The sequence below is a fragment of the Lates calcarifer genome, linkage group LG11 (genome assembly GCF_001640805.2).
Source record: "Lates calcarifer isolate ASB-BC8 linkage group LG11, TLL_Latcal_v3, whole genome shotgun sequence".
NCBI lineage: Eukaryota > Metazoa > Chordata > Actinopteri > Centropomidae > Lates > Lates calcarifer.
The window spans coordinates 10,512,846-10,532,911 of NC_066843.1; the positions used below are offsets into that span (position 1 = coordinate 10,512,846).

Below are 20,066 nucleotides of genomic sequence, written 5' to 3' on the forward strand. Positions count from 1 at the left end.
GTTTGTCCTCATAGGTTCATTGAATGTAAAGACTGTGGACGAAAGATGCATCAGATCTGCGTGCTGCACTATGACGTCATTTGGCCATCAGGGTACGTTATGACCATTGGACAACTGTCCAGCCATTTAAGATAAATCCATGCTTGACCCTCACAGGACTTTGTATTTGCTGGAATTAATGTATGCTGACACTAAATGAAAGTTTGATCTTTCTTCTAGCTTTATCTGTGACAACTGTCTGAAGAAATCTGGCAAATCAAGAAAGGAAAACAAGTTCTCAGCCAGACGTAAGTTGCACATGATAGTAAAACAACAGTAACATTTTCCTTTGTTTAATTATGTAAACGCTGTGATGCTTAAAAATTTCATATGTCTCTATGCTTGTAAAGGGTTGCAGTCTACAAGGTTAGGAACGTACATTGAGGACAGAGTGAACAAGTACTTGAAAAGGCAGAACCACCCGGAGGCTGGTGAGGTGTTTGTGCGAGTGGTGGCCAGCTCTGACAAAACTGTGGAGGTTAAGCCTGGCATGAAGTCTAGGTAAGGTTCTCACCTACTGATTAAGTGTGTCTCTCCTGATATGCATAAATATATGTTAAATGTCAGTGATGAATCACAGTAGTTACAGTAATTAGATTTGTATGTTCTCAGAGTCTTCAAAATCATCATTCAACCAAATGAATGAAAACTGTTAAACTTGAATAACTGACAAAAGGAACTAAAATGCATCAGGAGAATACATTTTTTCCCCTTAATTCGATAAAGCAGCGTGGAGGTGACTCAAAAGGGGAGAGAGAAGGGCTGACATGGAACAATGGTCTCCAGTTGGACTTGAACTTATGTAATTACAGCACAAGTGTCTATATGTAGTACAGATATAAATTGTGGAATTGATTTAGGAGCACACCTGAGTCTGGGACCTAAATGAAAAAGAGTGATCTACTGACTTGACTCTCCTGCAATCTAAAAGTTAATTCTCTGTACAAATGCTCTGTTTGTAACTTTACTCGTGTTTCTCTGTTTCCACAGGTTTGTAGACTCAGGCGAGATGGTGGAGAGTTTCCCGTACAGAACCAAAGCACTTTTTGCATTTGAGGAAATAGATGGGGTGGACGTTTGTTTCTTTGGCATGCACGTTCAGGAGTACGGCTCAGAGTGCCCCTTTCCAAACACCAGGTAAAACTAAAGCAAAAAATCACACTGATGTATCTACTTCCCAAGTTTGTGTTTTTTGTGTGCGTGTTTTTGAATTACACTTTAATCAAATTCTCCATGTGTCCTGCAGACGGGTTTACATATCATACCTTGACAGTATTCACTTCTTCAAACCACGTTTGCTAAGGACTGCAGTGTACCATGAGATCTTGATAGGCTACCTGGAGTATGTGAAGAAACTGGGGTAAGTGAAGAGTTACTTTGCTCAGTGTAGTATTTACATTTTTTTTTTTTTTGAGTTAATACCAGTTTATTAAATAATGTGTCATCCCTGCAAGTGCTACGTGGCTAATAACTTCCGTCCCGGTCAGGTATGTGACTGGTCACATCTGGGCCTGCCCACCCAGTGAGGGAGATGACTACATTTTCCACTGCCACCCTCCTGACCAGAAGATCCCCAAGCCCAAGAGGCTTCAAGAGTGGTACAGAAAGATGCTGGACAAGGCTTTCGCTGAGAGGATCATACATGATTACAAGGTCAGAAAATTCTCCAAAGTCATATGTTTTGACCACAGTGGGACATTCAGTCTCTCAATGTCTTGTCAGTTATAATTGACAATTTTGCCTCCAGTTGTAACGGTACAGTGAGTAAATCACCCAGATTTACTCCATTGTGATTACAAAGCAGTCAGATGCCATGCCAAATTGCTAAAGCAGGTTCTTACTGTCAAATAATTTTGGCATAATATTATGTATGTGGTCTTGATAATTACTGTTAACTATTTACTGTTAACTTTGTATTACCTATAGCATTCTTGTTTACTATATATTCATATAAGCATATTGGGAGAAGACTCCTCAGTTAGATTTGACATTATCTGTCTTGAGAAGGTATATAGAAATATTTTTTAGGCTCTAGCGTTCAAAAAATCTGAAACTTAATGAGAGTAACAGGAAATGTAACGTTTTACCGGGTTTAAAATTTTGATTTTAAAAACTTCAGATATTAGTGTGATAATTAACCCCATATTAAAGCTGCCCACTCCTATTTTAAAAAAACTTTGTTTTTAAAGTAAAGTAAAATAAAGTATTAAAATTGGACGCTCTTTTTCTCTCTTCTGACAAGACAAATGTGTAAGTTGCAGCATGTGCAGCATAGGAGGGGCTTCCCCCTGTGTTTGGTATGGGTTATTGTGAAAATTATTATTAACAAAAACCACCATTCTAACCATTTTAGGCAATGTATAGATAAGTCATTTTGGACATATATATTTTAGCATGCTCCAGTATGATTTTTTATTATTTTGTTTGTTTATTTGTTCAGCGGCATTAAAAAGCTGTTGAAGGTCTTAAATTCAACATCCAAACATCCTTGTTAGAAACTTACCTAATGGGAGTCTTGTGTGTCTGTGCTCAGGACATTTTCAAGCAGGCAACAGAAGACAGGCTGACCAGTGCCTACGAGTTGCCATACTTTGAGGGTGACTTTTGGCCTAATGTACTGGAAGAGAGCATCAAGGAACTGGAGCAAGAGGAGGAGGAGAGGAAGAAGGAGGAGAACACAGCCTCTTCTGAGACAACAGAGGTGAGTTAGATGGATAGGTGTTCCAAGTGTTTTGAAATGGGTTCTATGAAAAGGAACGTACTTGTTATGCCAAAATCAACAGCCTGGTGCTTAGGCCTCTGTCTCACCCCAGATTTTTATCATCCTCAAGTTCTCATTATATAAAAGCTTTCAGCAGCCACTCAGGCATTGTATAACCACTCTGCTTAATTGCATAACCCATCTTGCCTATTGTGCAATATCTGCTTGTCTGACTGTTCACGTCCATTTATTTCAAGGGAGCCCACGCTGACAGCAAGAATGCCAAAAAGAAGAATAACAAGAAAACCAACAAAAACAAGAGCAGCGTCAGCCGAGCCAATAAGAAAAAGCCTGGGATGCCGAATGTAGCTAATGATCTGTCCCAGAAGCTCTACGCCACAATGGAGAAACATAAGGAGGTGGGAAACCCTACCAACTATAACAGATTTTTGTTGCAGTCCATTCATTATATTCAGAAATGACATTCATGCAACACTGCAGCCACTGTTTTTTAAAACCCTTTTGGTATTCTCAAGCGAAGCTGGTAGGTTGACATGGGTGATATAGAATTGTACCACATAGATTTCTTTTTCTCAATGACACATGGCTTACTGTATGTCTTATAGGTACATCTAGGCTCATGAGTACACAAGCACATAACAGGACCAGTTGGCTTTAGAGAGTGGTGCAGATGCTTAAATCCTGTTGAAGAATTGTCTCTGACATTGAATGGAGCGAGAGTTAGTAACTTCTTACAGCAGCACTTGTCTGTCCTTGCAACTAACTGACACGTTTCCCCTCCTTTCTACTACCAGGTATTTTTTGTCATCCACCTCCACGCTGGGCCAGTCATTAACACCCTGCCACCCATTATGGACCCCGACCCTCTGTTGACCTGTGACCTAATGGATGGCCGTGATGCCTTTCTGACTTTGGCCAGGGACAAGCACTGGGAGTTCAGCTCTCTGAGAAGATGCAAATGGAGCACAATGTGCATGTTGGTGGAGCTGCATAACCAGGGCCAGGACCGCTTTGTGTACACTTGCAATGAGTGCAAGCACCACGTGGAGACCCGCTGGCACTGCACTGTCTGCGAGGTAGGAAATAGTGGCACTGTACACAAATGTTTTGGAATCTCCATTTCTATCAGTTTTGAATTCATTTAAAATCTTGACATAACCTTTATATGGTCTTTCTTTCTTGTCATCAGGACTATGACCTATGCATTAACTGCTACAACGCTAAGGGCCATGAGCACCAAATGGTTAAGTGGGGCCTGGGTATAGATGACGACAGCAACAGTCAGGGTGGAGAGGCCTCTAAGAGCCCTCAGGAGAGCCGACGTCTCAGCATCCAGCGCTGCATCCAGTCCCTGGTCCACGCCTGTCAATGCCGCAATGCCAACTGCTCTCTGCCTTCATGCCAGAAGATGAAGAGGGTAGTTCAGCACACCAAGGGCTGCAAGCGCAAGACCAATGGTGGCTGCCCTGTGTGCAAACAGCTCATTGCTTTGTGTTGTTATCACGCCAAGCACTGTCAGGAGAACAAGTGTCCTGTTCCTTTCTGTCTCAACATCAAGCACAAACTCCGTCAGCAGCAGCTGCAGCACAGGCTCCAGCAGGCTCAAATGATGCGCCGCAGAATGGCCACCATGGCTGGAAGGGGTATGCCCATGCCGTCTCCACCTACCTCAGCAGCCCCCGACACCCCTAACTCTGTGCCGCAGCCTAATACACCCCAGACCCCCCAGCCCATGCCCAACCAACCCCAACAACAGCAGCCACCAAACCCTGCCAATATTACCCAAGGCTTCCCCAACAATGGCCGCAGCAGCCAGCCCCCAACACCAGTCCCACAGGGCAAACCAGGGCCTCAGTCATCTCCTCTCCATCAACAGCCGTCACCTCTGCCTAACATGCCACACCAACAGCAGCCGCAGCCTCAGCCACCACAGCAGCAGCAGCAGCAGCAACCGCTGCTGGCAGCCCTAAAGGTGGCCAGACAGATTGAGATGGTAGCCAAGGCGAAGCAACAGCAGCAGCAGCAGCAGCAGCAACAGCAACAGCAACAGCAGCAGCAGCAGCAGCAGCAGCAGCAGAATTATGCCATGAATGGGATGCCCATGAACCACCCACGAATGATGGGGTCCATGCAGGGCCAGATGCAGATGATGCAGGGGCCACGGGGCCCCCAGGTGATGCAGGCTATGCAGCAAGGACAGTGGGGTCCAGGAATGCAGAATCCCATGCAGAATCCCCAGGGTCATCAGCCGCAGGTCCCACCTCAACAAGGCCCCATGGCCCCTCAGCAGGCTCAGGGAACTCCCATGCCCCAGCAGGGCCAGCTCATGCAGAGGCCCATGATGCCTCAGCAACAGGGTCTCCAGATGCCTGGGGTCATGCCTCCCCAGGGACCCTCACAGCAGGGCATGACACCACAGCAGCAGAACATGCCCCGGGGAATGCCTGGCAACATTGCTCCGAGCGCCCTGCAGGACTTACTGCGTACTCTTAAATCTCCCAGCTCCCCCCAGCAGCAACAGCAGGTCCTCAACATCCTCAAGTCTAACCCCCACCTCATGGCTGCATTCATCAAACAGAGGACAGCAAAGTACCAGGCCAATCAGCCACAGCAACAGCAGCAGGGGCAGCAGCAGAACCCTCAGGCCATGCTGGGGTCCCAGGCAGGAATGCAGGCCATGGCAGCCATGGCAAACCAGGTGCAGAGACCAGGGATGGCGCCTCAGCAGCAGCCTCCTCAGCAGACAGGGCCACAGGGCATGGCGCCCATGGGTCCCCAAGGCCAGATGATGAACGCTGCTCAAAATGGCAATCCCCAGCTGTATCGCAGACAGCAGCTGCTCAGGATGCAGCAGATGCAGCAGGCGCAGCAGCAGCAGCAGCAGCAGGGAGGCATGCCTCAGGGCCACGGTCAGTTCCCCCAGCAGCAGCCAGGGCCAGCAAGCTATTCCCAGCTTCGTATGCAGCAGCAAATGGCTATGCAAGGAGGTGGAGGGCCCATGGGCCAGCTTCCTCCCACATCGCAAATGGGCCAACCTGGTATGGGCATGGATGGGCCCCAGAACCTCCTCCAGCAGCGCATGCTTCAACAGCAACAGCAACAGCAGATGTTGAAGCAGCAGATGGGCTCTCCAGCACAGGCTAACTCGATGAGTCCACAACCCCACATGCTACAAGGCCAAGCCCAAGGAGGAGCTCACTTACCTGGCCAGACGATGGCAAACACCCTGGGAAACCAAGTACGCTCCCCAGCCCCAGTGCAGTCACCCCGTCCGCCTTCACAGCAGCCCCCGCATTCCAGTCCCTCCCCACGGATACAGCCCCAGCCCTCACCCCAGCATAGCGCCCTCCACTCCAGCTCTCCTCACCCCAGCCTTGGAGGCCCCATGTCAGGCTCCATGGAGCAGGGACACATGGGAACACCGGAGCAGAGTGCCATGCTCCCACAACTTAACACACCAAACCGAGGGGGATTAAGTAATGACATGGGTATGGTGGGTGACACGACGGGAGACACGCTGGAGAAATTTGTTGAAGGATTGTAGCATTTCATGACAGAAGAAAAAGGCCTTGTTCTGTTTTCAGCTGAGAAATTTTTGTACTTGCTCATGTAAAAAGCTAAAAGAAATACAGACAAATGAGTCATATGAGGCCTACAGACTGTGAACTTTCCTTAAACCAAGGGACTGCTTTTTCTTCCAACACAGAGTGATTTAATAATTGCTGTTGAAAAGAAGACAACAAAGACACAAAGAATATATTTTTGGTTTAGACCAGCCATGCAAGAATTTGCCCTGGTCTTTGTGTTGTTTTAATTTGTTTTTCATTTGTTATGCTCTGGTATTGACTTTTTTAACAAAACTTCTCAAAACAAAAAATATTTCACTTTATTATTCTTTTTTTTATTTTGTACCTTTGCAAATTAATATCGTATTTGTGTTGAGAAGACTGTAAAATTATTTGTCTGGGAATTTTTTGCCAGGTTTCACCTCTTGCTCAGTTTCTCTGTTCCTGGCTAATTTATTCTAATATGCCATTTTTCAAAAGGACTGCCTTTGGGAAAGCCTTAATTTCTTTCCTGTTTGCAGAGTTTATGGGAGATTAACGTATTTGTATAGATTTAGGAATTATTGCACACACCCAAACACAACATGCAGGTGTAAGAGAAACCTGCATTGAAGCTTGTTAATGTTCACAGGTGCCAGAATGTTCTTTTTACTGGCCTGGGCCCAGTATTTGTCTTGCAGATGTTTAAAAATTGCTTTGTCTCTCCTTCAGTCTAAAGAAATTCTCATTAAGTACTGAACCTCTTTTGCCTGTGGTGGGAAATTAACTTGTTTGACTGCTGATTTGTATTCAGAGAGAGTTTTGTGCATCATTTTCTCTCTTGCATTAAACTTGAATTGATGATGAACTGTTCTCTAATGTAAATCATGCAGCTAGACAGTACTGTAAATATGCAGAAAATAAGAATGAAATCACTGTACAAACTGGTTCAAATGGCTCATTTCGTACTTATATACCATATTGTTAAATAAACCTGTGTGCCACAGACTCTGCTTCAATTTTTTTCTGTTTGGAGAAAACTGTTGGGGTCAACCTTAGCATTATTGATTAATATTAATCAACTGCCAGTCATTTTCTCAATGAGTCATTTGGTCTGTAAAGCATAGTATAGTATAGATGTCTTGGATAGCTGTTGTGTCTGGCCAAAAGTCCTAAAAGTCAGAGATTCAGTTTACTATCATGTAAAACAGGGAAAACACACTAAAGCTGGAGCCATCAAATGTTGGGCATTTTTGCTTGAAAAGACATAAATGATTGATGATCATGATCGATCATCAAAATACTATCTTATTGCAAAACTTTTTTGGCTCTAGTCAGCATCAACATATTTTTAAATATTTAAGTTTGTTAATTTTACGATATGTAAGCTGATCACCGTTTGACCTTGAAAGGCAAATTAAGAAACATAAATAAAAATAATTAAGGGATCGAGATTAAGGATGAATTTGTACAGATAACACTAGTCGTGTTTTAAACACACATCAACAAAGTGAAATGGTGCATTTAGAATAAATTATTTGCAATCGGTAGAATAATTTCCACTTTTCACCAGGCAGCGCGATGGACGCCGTGCCGACGTCATCACGAGTCGCGGGGTCTTTCCTTGGCCGTCTTGTTTGGCGTGTGTCCCCCGGTCGGTTGACCCGTCTTCCACCCTCGTCCGCCCTCATGTCCCGCTGTCTTGCTCTGGCTCGGTTCGCCCTTGGTTCCTATCAGAGGACCAGCTCACGGCTAACGCCATGTGCACGAGGGCTGAGCAGCAGAACTGTCTCGCGCTCCTTGACTGCAGGTGAGCTGTGTTTCTTAGCCTTAGCCGAGTTAGCTTAGCCGTCTGCTTGACAGCCACAAGATGAGAGACGGTCTGCTGCGGTGAGATGTTAAATGTACTAGCTTGTAGTTTAACATTGTAAGCTGGCCTGTCAGTCCAATAGCCCACTGAGAAACTACATAACAGCTACAAGTGAAGTCAAATCGTTAAGTTTGCTTAAGATGTTCAGTTATTGCATCATTATGTTAGACTGAAACTCAGACTTTGTTGACTTTATTTTTCAGTCTTAAAGTCTTACTGTTTGAACAGAGCAAGGTCGCCCACAGCAAGAGCAAACAAACATTTCTTCCTGTAAACACTACTCGCGATGTATGTTGAGAGAGTCATTGGTTTTTAATAGCAGAAGCTAACATGAGCAGTGATGGATTTTGTGCCAATAAAACAGTAACTTTGGAAATTGCCCACTTTATGGGTGTTTTTTTGTAACAAGATGCACACAAAATCTGCATCGGTTTCCCAAATGAAGTAATAGCTGAAGTAATAGTCATTTACTTTAACTTTTACTGTGTAAATGTAAGTAAATGTTTTCTTAAATCACCAAAACCACAGAAATTCAATGCCAGAGCTGCTGTGTAATGCAACCTCACCATCTTACTCCCCCTGTCATCAGGCTCGCAGGTTGGACAGCAGCAGAGGTGGAGCAATCGGCCCAGTGTGTGGGGCGCTCAGCGGCCCTGCCTCAGCTTCTGCCAGCAGTCTTACTACAGCACCCAGGAGGCTGAGAAGGAGCCAGAGGAGGAGCCTCTGCATACCATCATCAGTGACACAGAGTCTGTGCAAGGTGCTGGAACAGCTAGAGACATTACCATTGTTGAATGTTGCAGCTCATAGATAATCATTTATTAAATTTAAGATGATCTGAATGTTGTTCTACCTCTGATTTATCCAGGTAGCTTCTCCAAACATGAATTTCAGGCTGAAACAAAAAAGCTGCTGGACATTGTAGCTAGGTCCCTGTACTCAGAGAAGGAGGTAAGAGGATTTGTGTTAGAGGAGGAGAGGAACCTACAACTTACCTTGACTGACATTTAAGTTTATTAACTATAGCTGCTCTTCTCTGCCTGATTTCCTGCCTCTTCCTCGTCCCACCAGGTGTTCATCAGGGAGCTGATCTCTAATGGTAGTGATGCTTTGGAAAAACTGCGTCACAAGCTAATCACAGCAGGAGGTGAAACCGCTCCCATGGAGATCCACCTGCAGACTGACGCTTCCAAGGGCACCTTCACCATCCAGGTACAACTTTGCGTGTTGTTGTTCTTCTAGCCCCATGTTGAGTTTTGGTCAGACATACAAGATTATCACCCTTTTCCACTGCAATAGAATGTATTGTTTACCTGTGTCACCAGTTCTGCTTTTGTTTATGCTATTTTCTTCCCACTTTGGGGATGAGTTCCTGGAGCCACATTTAGGCCCACAACAGCTTATTTTACTCACCTGCTCAGCAGTGCATTAAAATGACATGGATAGTCCCACTGTAGCCTTTTAAATGAAATATATCTGAAACATCACAGTCTGTGAAATAAATTGGAAACACAAGGAAAAGTCATGCTGCTGCTGCAGTGTTTAAAGGGTTTATACTGTACTCTGGTTCCTGGTCTGTTTTTGAGTAGGATTGCCACCTGGTGGAGGAATATTGTACAGCAACCTATGAATATTTCTTTTTGAATGACTATGATTCTCTGTGCTCTTCACAGGACACTGGTGTGGGAATGAACCAAGAGGAGCTGGTGGCTAACCTGGGGACCATCGCCCGCTCCGGTTCAAAGGTGACTGTTGTTCTAGATCTCCTTCCATTTGTCTTGGTTAAACACCCTTTCGTTCCTCTTCATATTATTTATTTATGTGTGGATATGACATGTTTGTCCAATATGTAGATTCAGTTTATAAAATTGAGGTTTGTGTATCTCATTTGTCAAGCTGATGTATCCTCTTGATCTCTCAGTTAAAATAATGGTCTGTCCTCCACACTTTAGGCATTTCTGGACGCTCTGCAGAACCAGGCAGAGGCCAGCAGCACCATCATTGGTCAGTTCGGGGTTGGATTCTACTCTGCCTTCATGGTGGCCGACCGTGTTGACGTCTACTCTCGCTCTGCTGAGCACGATGCACCCGGATACAAGTGGTCCTCAGACGGGTAAGAGCATTAAGAGGAAGTGTTTTATTTCTGTTCTGTGTGAGTCTGTTCTACAGCAGAGAAAAGCATGAGTATGTGATCCTCAGGCATTCTCTGTCATTGTCTCCCTCAGCTCTGGAGTTTTTGAGATCGCCGAAGCCAGTGGGGTTCAACAGGGAACGAAGATCGTGCTGCACCTTAAGGATGACTGCAAGGAGTTCTCCTCTGAGGACAGAGTCAAAGGTATGACTGGTGAAGCTGCTTGACTAAACTGCAGAGAGCATATTCATTACTGTATTGCCGAAGCGAAGCCACTCCATGTGATTACAAGCTGCTGTATCTCTTTCAGATGTTGTAACAAAGTACAGCAACTTTGTGAGCTTCCCCATCTTCCTGAATGGACGGAGGCTCAACACTCTGCAGGTGAGACACTTTGGTTCTGTTGTTCACTTCCTCTTAATCCAAAGACTCAGTGAACTTATATTGAAAATAATTGTTGTTTGACATCTGTCTCCCTTCAGGCCTTGTGGATGATGGAGCCTAAAGAAATTAGTGACTGGCAGCATGAGGAATTCTACCGCTACGTCGCCCAGGCCTACGACAAGCCCCGCTACACGCTGCACTACCGCGCTGATGCCCCACTCAACATCCGAAGCATCTTCTACGTCCCTGATGCGGTGAATATGAGTGTTTTGTGCACAGTGGTGACTCTGTAAACTTTATTTCAGCTGAGTTTTCACTGAAAATGTTTAAATTTTAAGGGAATCCATTTTTACTACCAAACCCAAAGGTGGTTCAACAAGCACTTCAATAATACCATCCTGTGTTTAGGTCTTGTTAATTTAAGTAGTTCTCACTCCAGACAGATTTTTTGAGTGGTTATGAGTTAAGTTGGATTTTATCAAATTGATGTTTGACAAAAGAATTTATTCATCAACAGAAGCCAACCATGTTTGACGTGAGCAGGGAGATGGGCTCCAGCGTGGCTCTGTACAGCAGGAAGGTCCTGATCCAGACCAAAGCGGCTGACATCCTGCCCAAGTGGCTGCGCTTCCTCAGAGGTCTGGATCCTCCTGACTGCCTCCACCTGCTCCTGGTGGAGCTGTGTGTTTACATTTTTTTATGGATTGAAGGGAAAGATATTGTTGATTCTTTAGAGCTGAGCTAAACACTGTGTGTGTGTGTATGTGCAGGTGTGGTGGACAGTGAGGACATCCCTCTGAATCTGAGCAGAGAACTGCTGCAGGAGAGCGCCCTCATCAGGTAGAACACCAGTTTCACATCTTATAGTCTTTGATTTAGATGTAATCACTTGTCTTTCACCATGGTGTTTCTCACCAGAATCTACTTTTATAAAAAATATTTACCATCTGTTAACTCACAAATCATTTTTCTACCATCACCTCTGGCTTCAGGAAGCTTCGTGACGTTTTGCAGCAGAGGATCATCCGCTTCCTGCTGGACCAGAGCAAGAAGGAACCAGAGAAATACAACAAGTTCTTCGAGGACTACGGCCTCTTCATGAGGGAGGGCATCGTCACCACCCAGGAACAAGACGTCAAGGTGACATAGTCTTTGGTTTTTAAAGGGAAAAAGTCATAAAGATGTGAGAGACCAGTGTTGAACGCACCAGAAAAATGTGCTATTGTTAACAGCAGCAGTCTTCCTCCCCGCTGTGTCTATAGGAGGATATCGCAAAGCTGTTGAGGTTTGAGTCGTCTGCTCTGCCAGCGGGCCAGCAGACCAACCTGATGGAGTACGCCTCTCGAATGAAGGCTGGCACACGCAACATCTACTACCTGTGCGCCCCCAACCGCCATCTTGCAGAACACTCCCCTTACTATGAGGCCATGAAACAGAAAGACATGGAGGTGAGAGGCTGATGTGACTCATAGTGATGATCAAATTATGTCTATCAGTTTTAGAGGGTTCTGTTACTGAGAAGCTGATTTAAAAAAGACAAAAAAAAAGACATTTCCAGTGGAAATCATGTCATGTCTTTTTCTGTGTGTGCACAGGTGCTGTTCTGCTACGAGCAGTTCGATGAGCTGACCCTGCTCCACCTCAGGGAGTTTGACAAGAAGAAGCTGATCTCGGTGGAGACTGACATCGTGGTAGATCACTACAAGGAGGAGAAGTTTGAGGACAGCAAACCAGGTCTGGATTCCCCCTCATATCTCAAGTTCTAGTTGTAGCAGGGCACCTCTTGGTGTCACAGCTGTAATCCTGAAACCTGACCCTATTGTCCTTTCTCCTCTGTAGCCTCTGAGCGTCTGACACAGGAGCAGGCTGATGACCTCATAGCCTGGATGAAGAACTCTCTGGGTCCTCGAGTCACCAACATAAAGGTAAAGTTAAGACTAACGTGTGTCTAGAATTCAGAATTTCACAGGGTGATGGTGGAGGACTTGTAACTTGTTATAGACATGTTTGTATGATACATTTTCTCTCTCGTCCCTCAGCTCACTCCACGTCTGGACACCCACCCAGCTATGATCACCGTGCTGGAAATGGGTGCTGCCCGCCATTTCCTCCGCACCCAGCAGTTGGCCCGCACCGCTGAGGAGAGAGCTCAGATACTGCAGCCCACACTGGAGCTCAACGCAGGGTGAGAGATGGATGGATTTTACCAGATGATGGTATAACTTTTAAGTTATGTGGGTTTTATGCCCAGCTCTCATTGTCGTGTACTTTTTCCACCACCTCATAGACATGATCTGATCAAGAAGCTGCACGCACTGAAAGACACAAACTCTGAACTGGCTGGACTGCTGCTGGAACAGGTACTGTGGGTTATACAGTACTGTCATAAGTCTCTATGTTTTCTGATCTGCTCTTGTTTTAATTTGGCGTTAATACAAACTCAAAATGTCCTCAGTGTTTACCTGTTGTCCTGTTAAGAGTTTCTACAGCACAAATTCCCCCAGTTCAAAAACAACTTCATGTCCCAATTCAAGATTTCTTTCTCCTCTTTAACAGAAGTACAGTTTTCCTTCACTAATAATCTGCAGTCTAGTTACTTTTGCAGTTTTTTCTATTAAATTACATGCAAGGAAACTCAACACTTTCTGTTTTGATGTTTTACAGTAATAGCTTTTCAGTAGCTCCCATCCCTGGTCAGCTTTTAATTGAAAACATATGCAGGGATTGTTGAGCTTTACTAACAGTAGCATTCAATTAGTGGAAGTGACTGGAGTCAATTGGTGAATACTGCTGAACAAAGAAACTCAGTAGCGGAGTTTGACATGACAGTTGCTGAATCAGAGCTGTAGAAACTAAATTTGACTTTATCATCTAAAGTTTTAGAGGCTTTGGCTTTTGTTTTGCATCCTACCAGTACAAATGTAAACATCTTCTTTTTATCTATCTTTTTCAGATCTATGACAACGCCATGATCGCAGCAGGCCTGAATGATGATCCCCGACCAATGATTTCCCGCCTCAACGATCTGCTGACTAAAGCTCTGGAGAAGCACTGAGAGCTATGTGCAGACATGAACAGTGTAGACTGACTTGGCTTTGATGACAAGCATTTACAGCAGCTGAAAGGCCTGGAAAGCTGGAGAACTGAAAATTCTAAGGAGCACTACAAGCCTCATCTGAAGCCGTAATATCACATCTCTTTCCCCTATGGTGTACTTCATTCCCCCCTGTGGAGAACACATAAAGGCTGGAGAAAGATGAACTGCTAGCACCATCCCACAGACCTTTTTCCTTAAACATTTCTACGTTGTCGCGCTCTTTGCTCAGCACTGTTTCATTAGGCGCTTCAGATTTTGGTCATATAATTTAAAGGACTGCTATAATACAGGCTTGTCATGAAGGTTATGGTTACAACGGTCTTTTCAGTGTAACTCTCACACATGCATCTTCATGCATTGCCGTCTAAAAACAGGATTTTTCCGACATCGCCATCTTGTTTTCGAGACCCAAGAATAACTAAAATAACTGATCAGGCTCAGTGACATCAGCGTCCTGAACCAGCTACAAACAAAGCACAGATGAGGATGAGTCCAAAAGAGTGGATGTGAAACAGTCTGATTTCTTGAATCACATTTTAAGATCCTGTTGAAATGCCATGTGTAATAACAGCTAATGAGCATTGGTCTTAAGTGTTTGTTGGAGCAGTGGCAGGAAACAGATCAGTTTGTCTAGAAATGCAAGATGTACCTCTGACTGCTGAATAGAGCTGTTACCCTTTGTTTTCAATACCTTAAATGTGGCAAAAAAATGCAGTCCACTGCAAATGTGACTTGTCAACTGCCAGTGGTCAAATGTGGATTTGTGACAGGTTTCATTTGTATTAAAGTACCTAGTATAAGTGAACCTAAAGCAAAATACTGTGTATACATTTCTGGAGCTATTGGTGGTGTATTTGCCTTAAAAAAAATGAAGGTGAACAAACATGGATCCATTCTTGTGACATAAAAAAAATCCAATTCAGAGCTTCTTGAAAATACAATTTTACTGTATTTCAAAGTAGCATGACATCTTAGTTTTCAGGGTGGTAGGATGAGAAAAACCTCACCTTCAAGACATTGTCCATCAGCGTGCCAGGCTGTAGCAGACTGAGTGTTGGATAGGTTGGAGTTAAAAGGATAGAGTTCAAGTGTGGCGATTCTCTGTGGTTTCTATGTCAGCGTCCCAGCGCTGTCCATCCATTGGAATCATATCAGGGCACTTTGACCCATCACTGCTCCCAGGTATCCTCTCTGTGAGCCGTTCTGCCTCAGGTCTCACCTCCTGACCTTCTGTCAAGATCCACAAATCCCAGGAGAGTGTCAGGACAGCTTGTCTATGTTGGCTAGGAAGCGCTGAGCCCACCACTCATCCAGGTCAATAGGCTCAAAGTCTGGAGAGAAAAATAAAAAAAGGTATTTGTACCACAAGACCCCATTAAAAGAGTTTAACCATGGCGCTAGCCTGTGAAGCTGTAATGTTTGTTTCACATCAAAAACACTTCTGAGATATGAAATACAGAAAGAAACCTTCGCTATGGGAAATTGGAAATAAAAGAATAAATAATACATGATAAAGAAAACACCACTACAATTTTAAGTATCCATATAATCTTTATATACTGCTATACTTTAACGCAACACTGCAAAGGGGAGATGGCTAACGTTTAGCTAACCTTTAGTACCTTTTGGTTGTCTTATTTTGACAGTTAACCGGAAGTAATTGTATATTGTATGCTTATTTTATCTAACTTTATACTGTCTGCAATAGTAGCATTCACTGCCCTCTTGTGGTCTTAATGAGGAACTACAGCACAAGAAAATTCACGGCTTCAACGTTCGTCATTACTATCTCGTTCAAATCGTTATCGATCTCAAAGTGTCACTAATTACTACAACTACTACTTACAATAGCATCTACGTTGATAACAATTGTCCTACCTAACAACTGCTTTACAGAAAGATTTGTGTGTGTAGACAGTAGTACCTGCTAGCGACCTTCATACGAGTGTCACAGGCAGACGTTAGCATGCTAGCACCCTCCGTATTTTTCCTTAGATAACCCAAATTGAAGCAAACGAAACTTAAACATAGTGGCCACATTTGCAGATCGGCTTCTCCATTTATTTTCTTATTCTTGTTATATTTCCCCAGTAACTTCTGAATTACTTTAACGCAAAACTGCAAGGAGAGATAGCTAACGTTTTACTAACCTAACCTAGTGGCTGTCTTATTTTGACAGTTATGACCGGAAGTACTACTATCCTTATTTTATCTTGCTTTACGTGTGTCTACAATAGCGAAATTCACTGCCCTCTTGTGGTCACAACGAGAAAATGCAGCCACCCATGAAACATGGGTTCTACACTCGCCATTCATATCTTATTTAAATCGTTATCGATCTCAAAATGTCACCAATTACCACAACTACAACTTACAACAATAGCATTTACACTGATAACAATCGTGTTACTTAACAACCGTTTCAGATAAAGTTTTCTGGTGCGTAGACTTGTACTTGCTAACGATGTTCATACAAGTGTCCGAGGCAGATGTGCTAGCACCACAGCTAGCACCCTCCATATTTTCTCCAAACCAAACCGAAGCAAACGGAACTTTATCACAGTGGCCGCATTTACAGATTAAAACGGCAACGTTCTTCAGCGAGAATAATACAGACATTATCCTTAAACCGATTACAAACCGTGTATCAGCATCTCGCAAGTGTTTACTGCCCTCTTGTGGCCGCAATGTGGAACTGCATTGTCTATATCCATCAATTTCACGTAACTGCAAAAATCATACCATTCTACCACTTCCGGTCTTCACTTTCAAAATAAAATCAATCAAAACTCTCAATTGAACACTACAACGCCGAATTGTTCCTGCACATGCTGTGCAGAATAATATGACATTGACATCACTGTACATTGCTTACCAGGGTGAATGAATTAAGTTAAACAAACTTTTTTTGTTATCTGTGTATTCAAATAATAATAATAATAATAATAATAATAATAATAATATATAATAATCCAAACTGAAAACTACAGACTACATAGACATTTTCTCTTGATGCATGGTGTGTCTTATATGTTATCTTGTGTCTTTAATCTGTTTTGACAAATTCCTGTCAGCTTGTATGATGTGGCAATAATGTAGGCAACCTGAATTAGTATTTCTAAATTTGTCAACAGAGTTGGCACATCTAGTTTGGACAATGAGGAGAGACAGGCCTGTGACCTCTGCTAGTTTTCTTCCAGCTGGAAGGATCAGAGGCAGCTCCATTAATCCTTAGTTGGCTGGCTGTCGTAAACCAATGCAACCTGCTGTCCAGGTTACACTAATTATAGACATGTGGGCTATCATAAAAGACTGAATATTTGTGGCATATTTTACATAAAAACCTTGCTCAGTTCAGCCTTAAAATTAACAATTATATTATAACCGGAGAACCTGAGCTGCTTGAAGAGAAGGGTGCAGTCTGAGGAAAACTGTGAGGAGGAGGAGAAGCTGTACTCACTGTCCATGTGTGGGCTGGGAGTGGTATCTTTATAGTGGACTGCTCCCTGGGCTTCCTCTGGACCCTGGCTGGGCCCCTGCTCCTGCTGCACCACCTCCTGCCAGGCTGAAAACACAACAACTCAGTCAGTACAACATTAGCACCTATAAGCCACTGCTTGTCCATCATACTGAATGTCAGATCAGAGTACAGAAAACAGGATTTAACACAGGTATATTTGTATTAGTGCAGTTTCCTTTAAGGGAATAAATTTAAGAGGGATATAATAAGAATATGTCCATTTAAGAATGTTATTAGTAGGTATCAGTAAATGATCTTAGTTAATGTTAAAAACAAAAAAAGTCCTGTACCCCTAGTGTCACACCCACAGTGTCAAACAAGTAAAGTCCACAAGGGCAACTGCTTCAAAGGCCTGCCACTCCTGGCAAACATTTGTATTTCAAATAATGCAGCATGCGGACTTGTCACATGTAGTGTGTGTGTGTGTGTGTGTGTGTGTGTGTGTGTGTGTGAACTATGATTGATTTTATCTCTGCTAGCTGCCTCCAGGTCACGACTTTCAGCAACTCAAATGGATACGTTTGTTTAAATCATACATTGAGAGTTAAAGAGAATGGATCGGGCACGAACAGCAGAGGGGGGAGGGGCAACTTTGTGTCCTTGTCCACTCAATGACAAGGTTACTGAAGCTGTTTATGAGCTGCAGCGTCGGAGCTTCAAAGCCAACAACTCACAGGACACCAAAAACATGAACTTAAGCCAAATGAAGTCTCCTGGAGACTGAATGAGCCTGTGAATGTTAAAAAGACACACACACACACACACACACACACACACACACACACACACACTTCAAAACTGGGTCACTGTGTAGAGTTTTACCCGAAACCCCCTCATCCCATCAGGAGCTTTTGTTGCCTTTGTTCAAAACAGACGACAAGTCTCTTTCTTCAGAATGAGTTTAAGTCACAGCCAAAAAAAAACAAAAAGGTGCTGTTTCCTTCAGCACGTGGGTGCCTGTGCGGGTCATGAGGAGCATGATATGTGGGTGTGAGAGCATTTCTATCATGGCTATCAGTGTCAGAGCAGCTGTGTGGGTGAGGTCTGGGAGGAGGAGGGGGAGAGACTGTTTAGCAGTTCTTCTGATAGTAAAACAGTGTCATTCACAAAATAGCCAGCCAGGGGCTGGATACAGTGAAACAATTGAAAAGTCTTGTGTTGTCTCATCCTCTCATATTTCCAGTCAGACCGCTCACTCACTTCCTTACCGTCATAGACAAACTTGACGTTTTCCTCGTGCGCTGCGGTGAAACTCTCTTCCTGCTGGTTGTCTGCGGGGAGAGCCGGAGCTGGGTGATGATACTTCTTACCGCTGAGGCGATTGAAAACTATCTTGGGTGCAGGGAGGCTGATGGGTAAAGGGAGAAAGAAAACATGTCACAGGTAGTCTGGGCTTTACAAAAAAAAATCATGATTCGATTACTCTCATTTCCCAGCTGGAAGTCTCTTAAAAGCGTCAACCCTTGGGCCTTAGTCAAGTCAAGCAAGGTTGGTTGTGTAGGAGAGATTGCAACAGCTGAGTGAAGGACCATGAGCCACCTCTCGCCTTCCCACAAGGTCAAACTCACAGAGCTCCGTCGGTTCAAAGGCATGAAAACAGCCCCAGCGGGCAGGCTGAAACCTTGGGGAAGCCACAGTGTGAAGGTGTGTTATAAATCACTCAGGGCCTCGTGCCGATGAACCAACGCTGCTCAGCTGATGTCTGCTGCCTTCGGGACACTAACACACACTTTGACCAACACAATTTATGTGTGTGATCTCTGCACAAATGAGACACACGTACAACCATCACAGACACACAGCAGAGAGCATTAAACAGATTCCTTTACTAGTGAAAGTTTATCACTCACTCAGGCAGACTCCAAGACGTTTGCTTGTGCTTGAAGTCGTTTATTTTGTTGTCCAGCTGCTGTGTAGGTCCTAGAAAATAAGAGAAAGTGCACACTTGGCTTCAGAAAACAACTGATCATTAGTTTTCCAACAGGATTCATGTCTGATGGATTTCTGAACGTTTGTCTGACACAGCTGAACGTTCGGTTGTTAAAGTCCGGTCTCTCACCTGTGCGTCGTTGGGTGACCAGTTTGCTGGGACCTCTTGTAATTGTGTACATCATGCGTCACCTGGAAACTTGAAGTTTTGTCAAGAAGAAGCAGAAGCGGCGGGCCAGGTGCAGTAGATACAGGTGGAGCAGGCCTACAACTCGCAAAGGAGCGTTAAGTCTTAACACATTACTGCGGGAAACCGTCGGTGCAAAGAAACCGTGTCGATGTGAGAAGCGTCGCTGCTCTGCTCAGCTGATCAGGCTAAGTTTCACTCACAGGGCAGAGCACGCTGAAGCCAACTCACACGAGACCGCACAGACCTCTCGGGGGGGAAAACACAGCCGCGCGCCACGCTCCTCTCCGCGTAAAACCAGAAGCCGGGGCGCATCTCAGCGAGCAGATCCTCCTCCTCCTCCTCCTCCCCCCTCCTCCTCCTCACCCGCCGTCTCCGACCCCCTCCAGTTCACATATGTGTAACGTAAGTCACTTTGGTGCTGAGTTGTCCCGCACTGGCACAATGTCACACAACCTGAAATCAGCGGCTGTCATTCATAAGACACAGGACGCACGCCGTCAAAGCGCAACCACATCTCGACGTCCCCACACGCCTCCTCCGGCGCTTTAAAGAGAAAGTGTCCCGGGATTCTAACGACTCTGTAACACTAGGTCGAGACCGGGATCCCCATAATGTGAAGTAAATGTGTTCTTCTTCTCA

General features: G+C 44.3%; 3 protein-coding genes across 3 annotated transcripts in view; 2 read left to right on the forward strand and 1 right to left on the reverse strand.

The window, feature by feature from the left end:
• The window catches only part of crebbpb (CREB binding protein b), a 30,897-nt gene extending 23,583 nt beyond the window's left edge, over positions 1-7,314 (forward strand). The window contains 10 exon segments of the mRNA XM_051074140.1: positions 15-92; positions 220-287; positions 390-540; positions 1,030-1,176; positions 1,286-1,399; positions 1,527-1,692; positions 2,573-2,740; positions 2,998-3,159; positions 3,556-3,837; positions 3,951-7,314. Of these exon segments, the coding sequence (XP_050930097.1) occupies positions 15-92; positions 220-287; positions 390-540; positions 1,030-1,176; positions 1,286-1,399; positions 1,527-1,692; positions 2,573-2,740; positions 2,998-3,159; positions 3,556-3,837; positions 3,951-6,305 (3,691 nt within the window). The 3' untranslated portion in view covers positions 6,306-7,314.
• A 558-nt stretch (positions 7,315-7,872) lies between these two features.
• On the forward strand, positions 7,873-14,593 carry trap1 (TNF receptor-associated protein 1). The gene is made up of 18 exons (XM_018680851.2): positions 7,873-8,116; positions 8,766-8,936; positions 9,045-9,127; positions 9,248-9,388; positions 9,850-9,921; positions 10,129-10,289; positions 10,402-10,511; positions 10,618-10,691; positions 10,790-10,945; positions 11,209-11,329; positions 11,462-11,531; positions 11,684-11,831; positions 11,954-12,139; positions 12,287-12,425; positions 12,531-12,616; positions 12,731-12,876; positions 12,979-13,051; positions 13,645-14,593. The coding sequence occupies exons 1-18, from the start codon at positions 7,888-7,890 to the stop codon at positions 13,744-13,746; spliced, it is 2,268 nt and encodes a 755-aa protein (XP_018536367.1). The 5' UTR covers positions 7,873-7,887; the 3' UTR covers positions 13,747-14,593.
• Positions 14,594-14,714: 121 nt separating this feature from the next.
• LOC108886164 (MAPK regulated corepressor interacting protein 2) lies at positions 14,715-19,903 on the reverse strand. Its single transcript, XM_051074150.1, has 5 exons — positions 19,368-19,903; positions 19,159-19,228; positions 18,517-18,656; positions 17,249-17,353; positions 14,715-15,119 (listed from the first exon to the last, which is right to left on the reverse strand). Exons 1-5 carry the CDS (start codon positions 19,420-19,422, stop codon positions 15,049-15,051), a joined length of 441 nt encoding a protein of 146 aa, XP_050930107.1. The 5' UTR covers positions 19,423-19,903; the 3' UTR covers positions 14,715-15,048.
• Between the last annotated feature and the right edge of the window lie 163 nt (positions 19,904-20,066).

Coding starts and splice junctions, on each gene's coding strand:
- trap1 (XM_018680851.2), top strand. CDS start 7,888: ATGGACGCCGTGCCGACGTCATCACGAGTCGCGGGGTCTTTCCTTGGC. Junction 12,617..12,730: donor CTCGAGTCACCAACATAAAG/GTAAAGTTAAGA, acceptor CTCGTCCCTCAG/CTCACTCCACGTCTGGACAC. Junction 12,877..12,978: donor ACACTGGAGCTCAACGCAGG/GTGAGAGATGGA, acceptor ACCACCTCATAG/ACATGATCTGATCAAGAAGC.
- LOC108886164 (XM_051074150.1), bottom strand. CDS start 19,422: ATGATGTACACAATTACAAGAGGTCCCAGCAAACTGGTCACCCAACGA. Junction 19,229..19,367: donor GGTCACCCAACGACGCACAG/GTGAGAGACCGG, acceptor CTTATTTTCTAG/GACCTACACAGCAGCTGGAC. Junction 18,657..19,158: donor ACGTCTTGGAGTCTGCCTGA/GTGAGTGATAAA, acceptor TTTACCCATCAG/CCTCCCTGCACCCAAGATAG.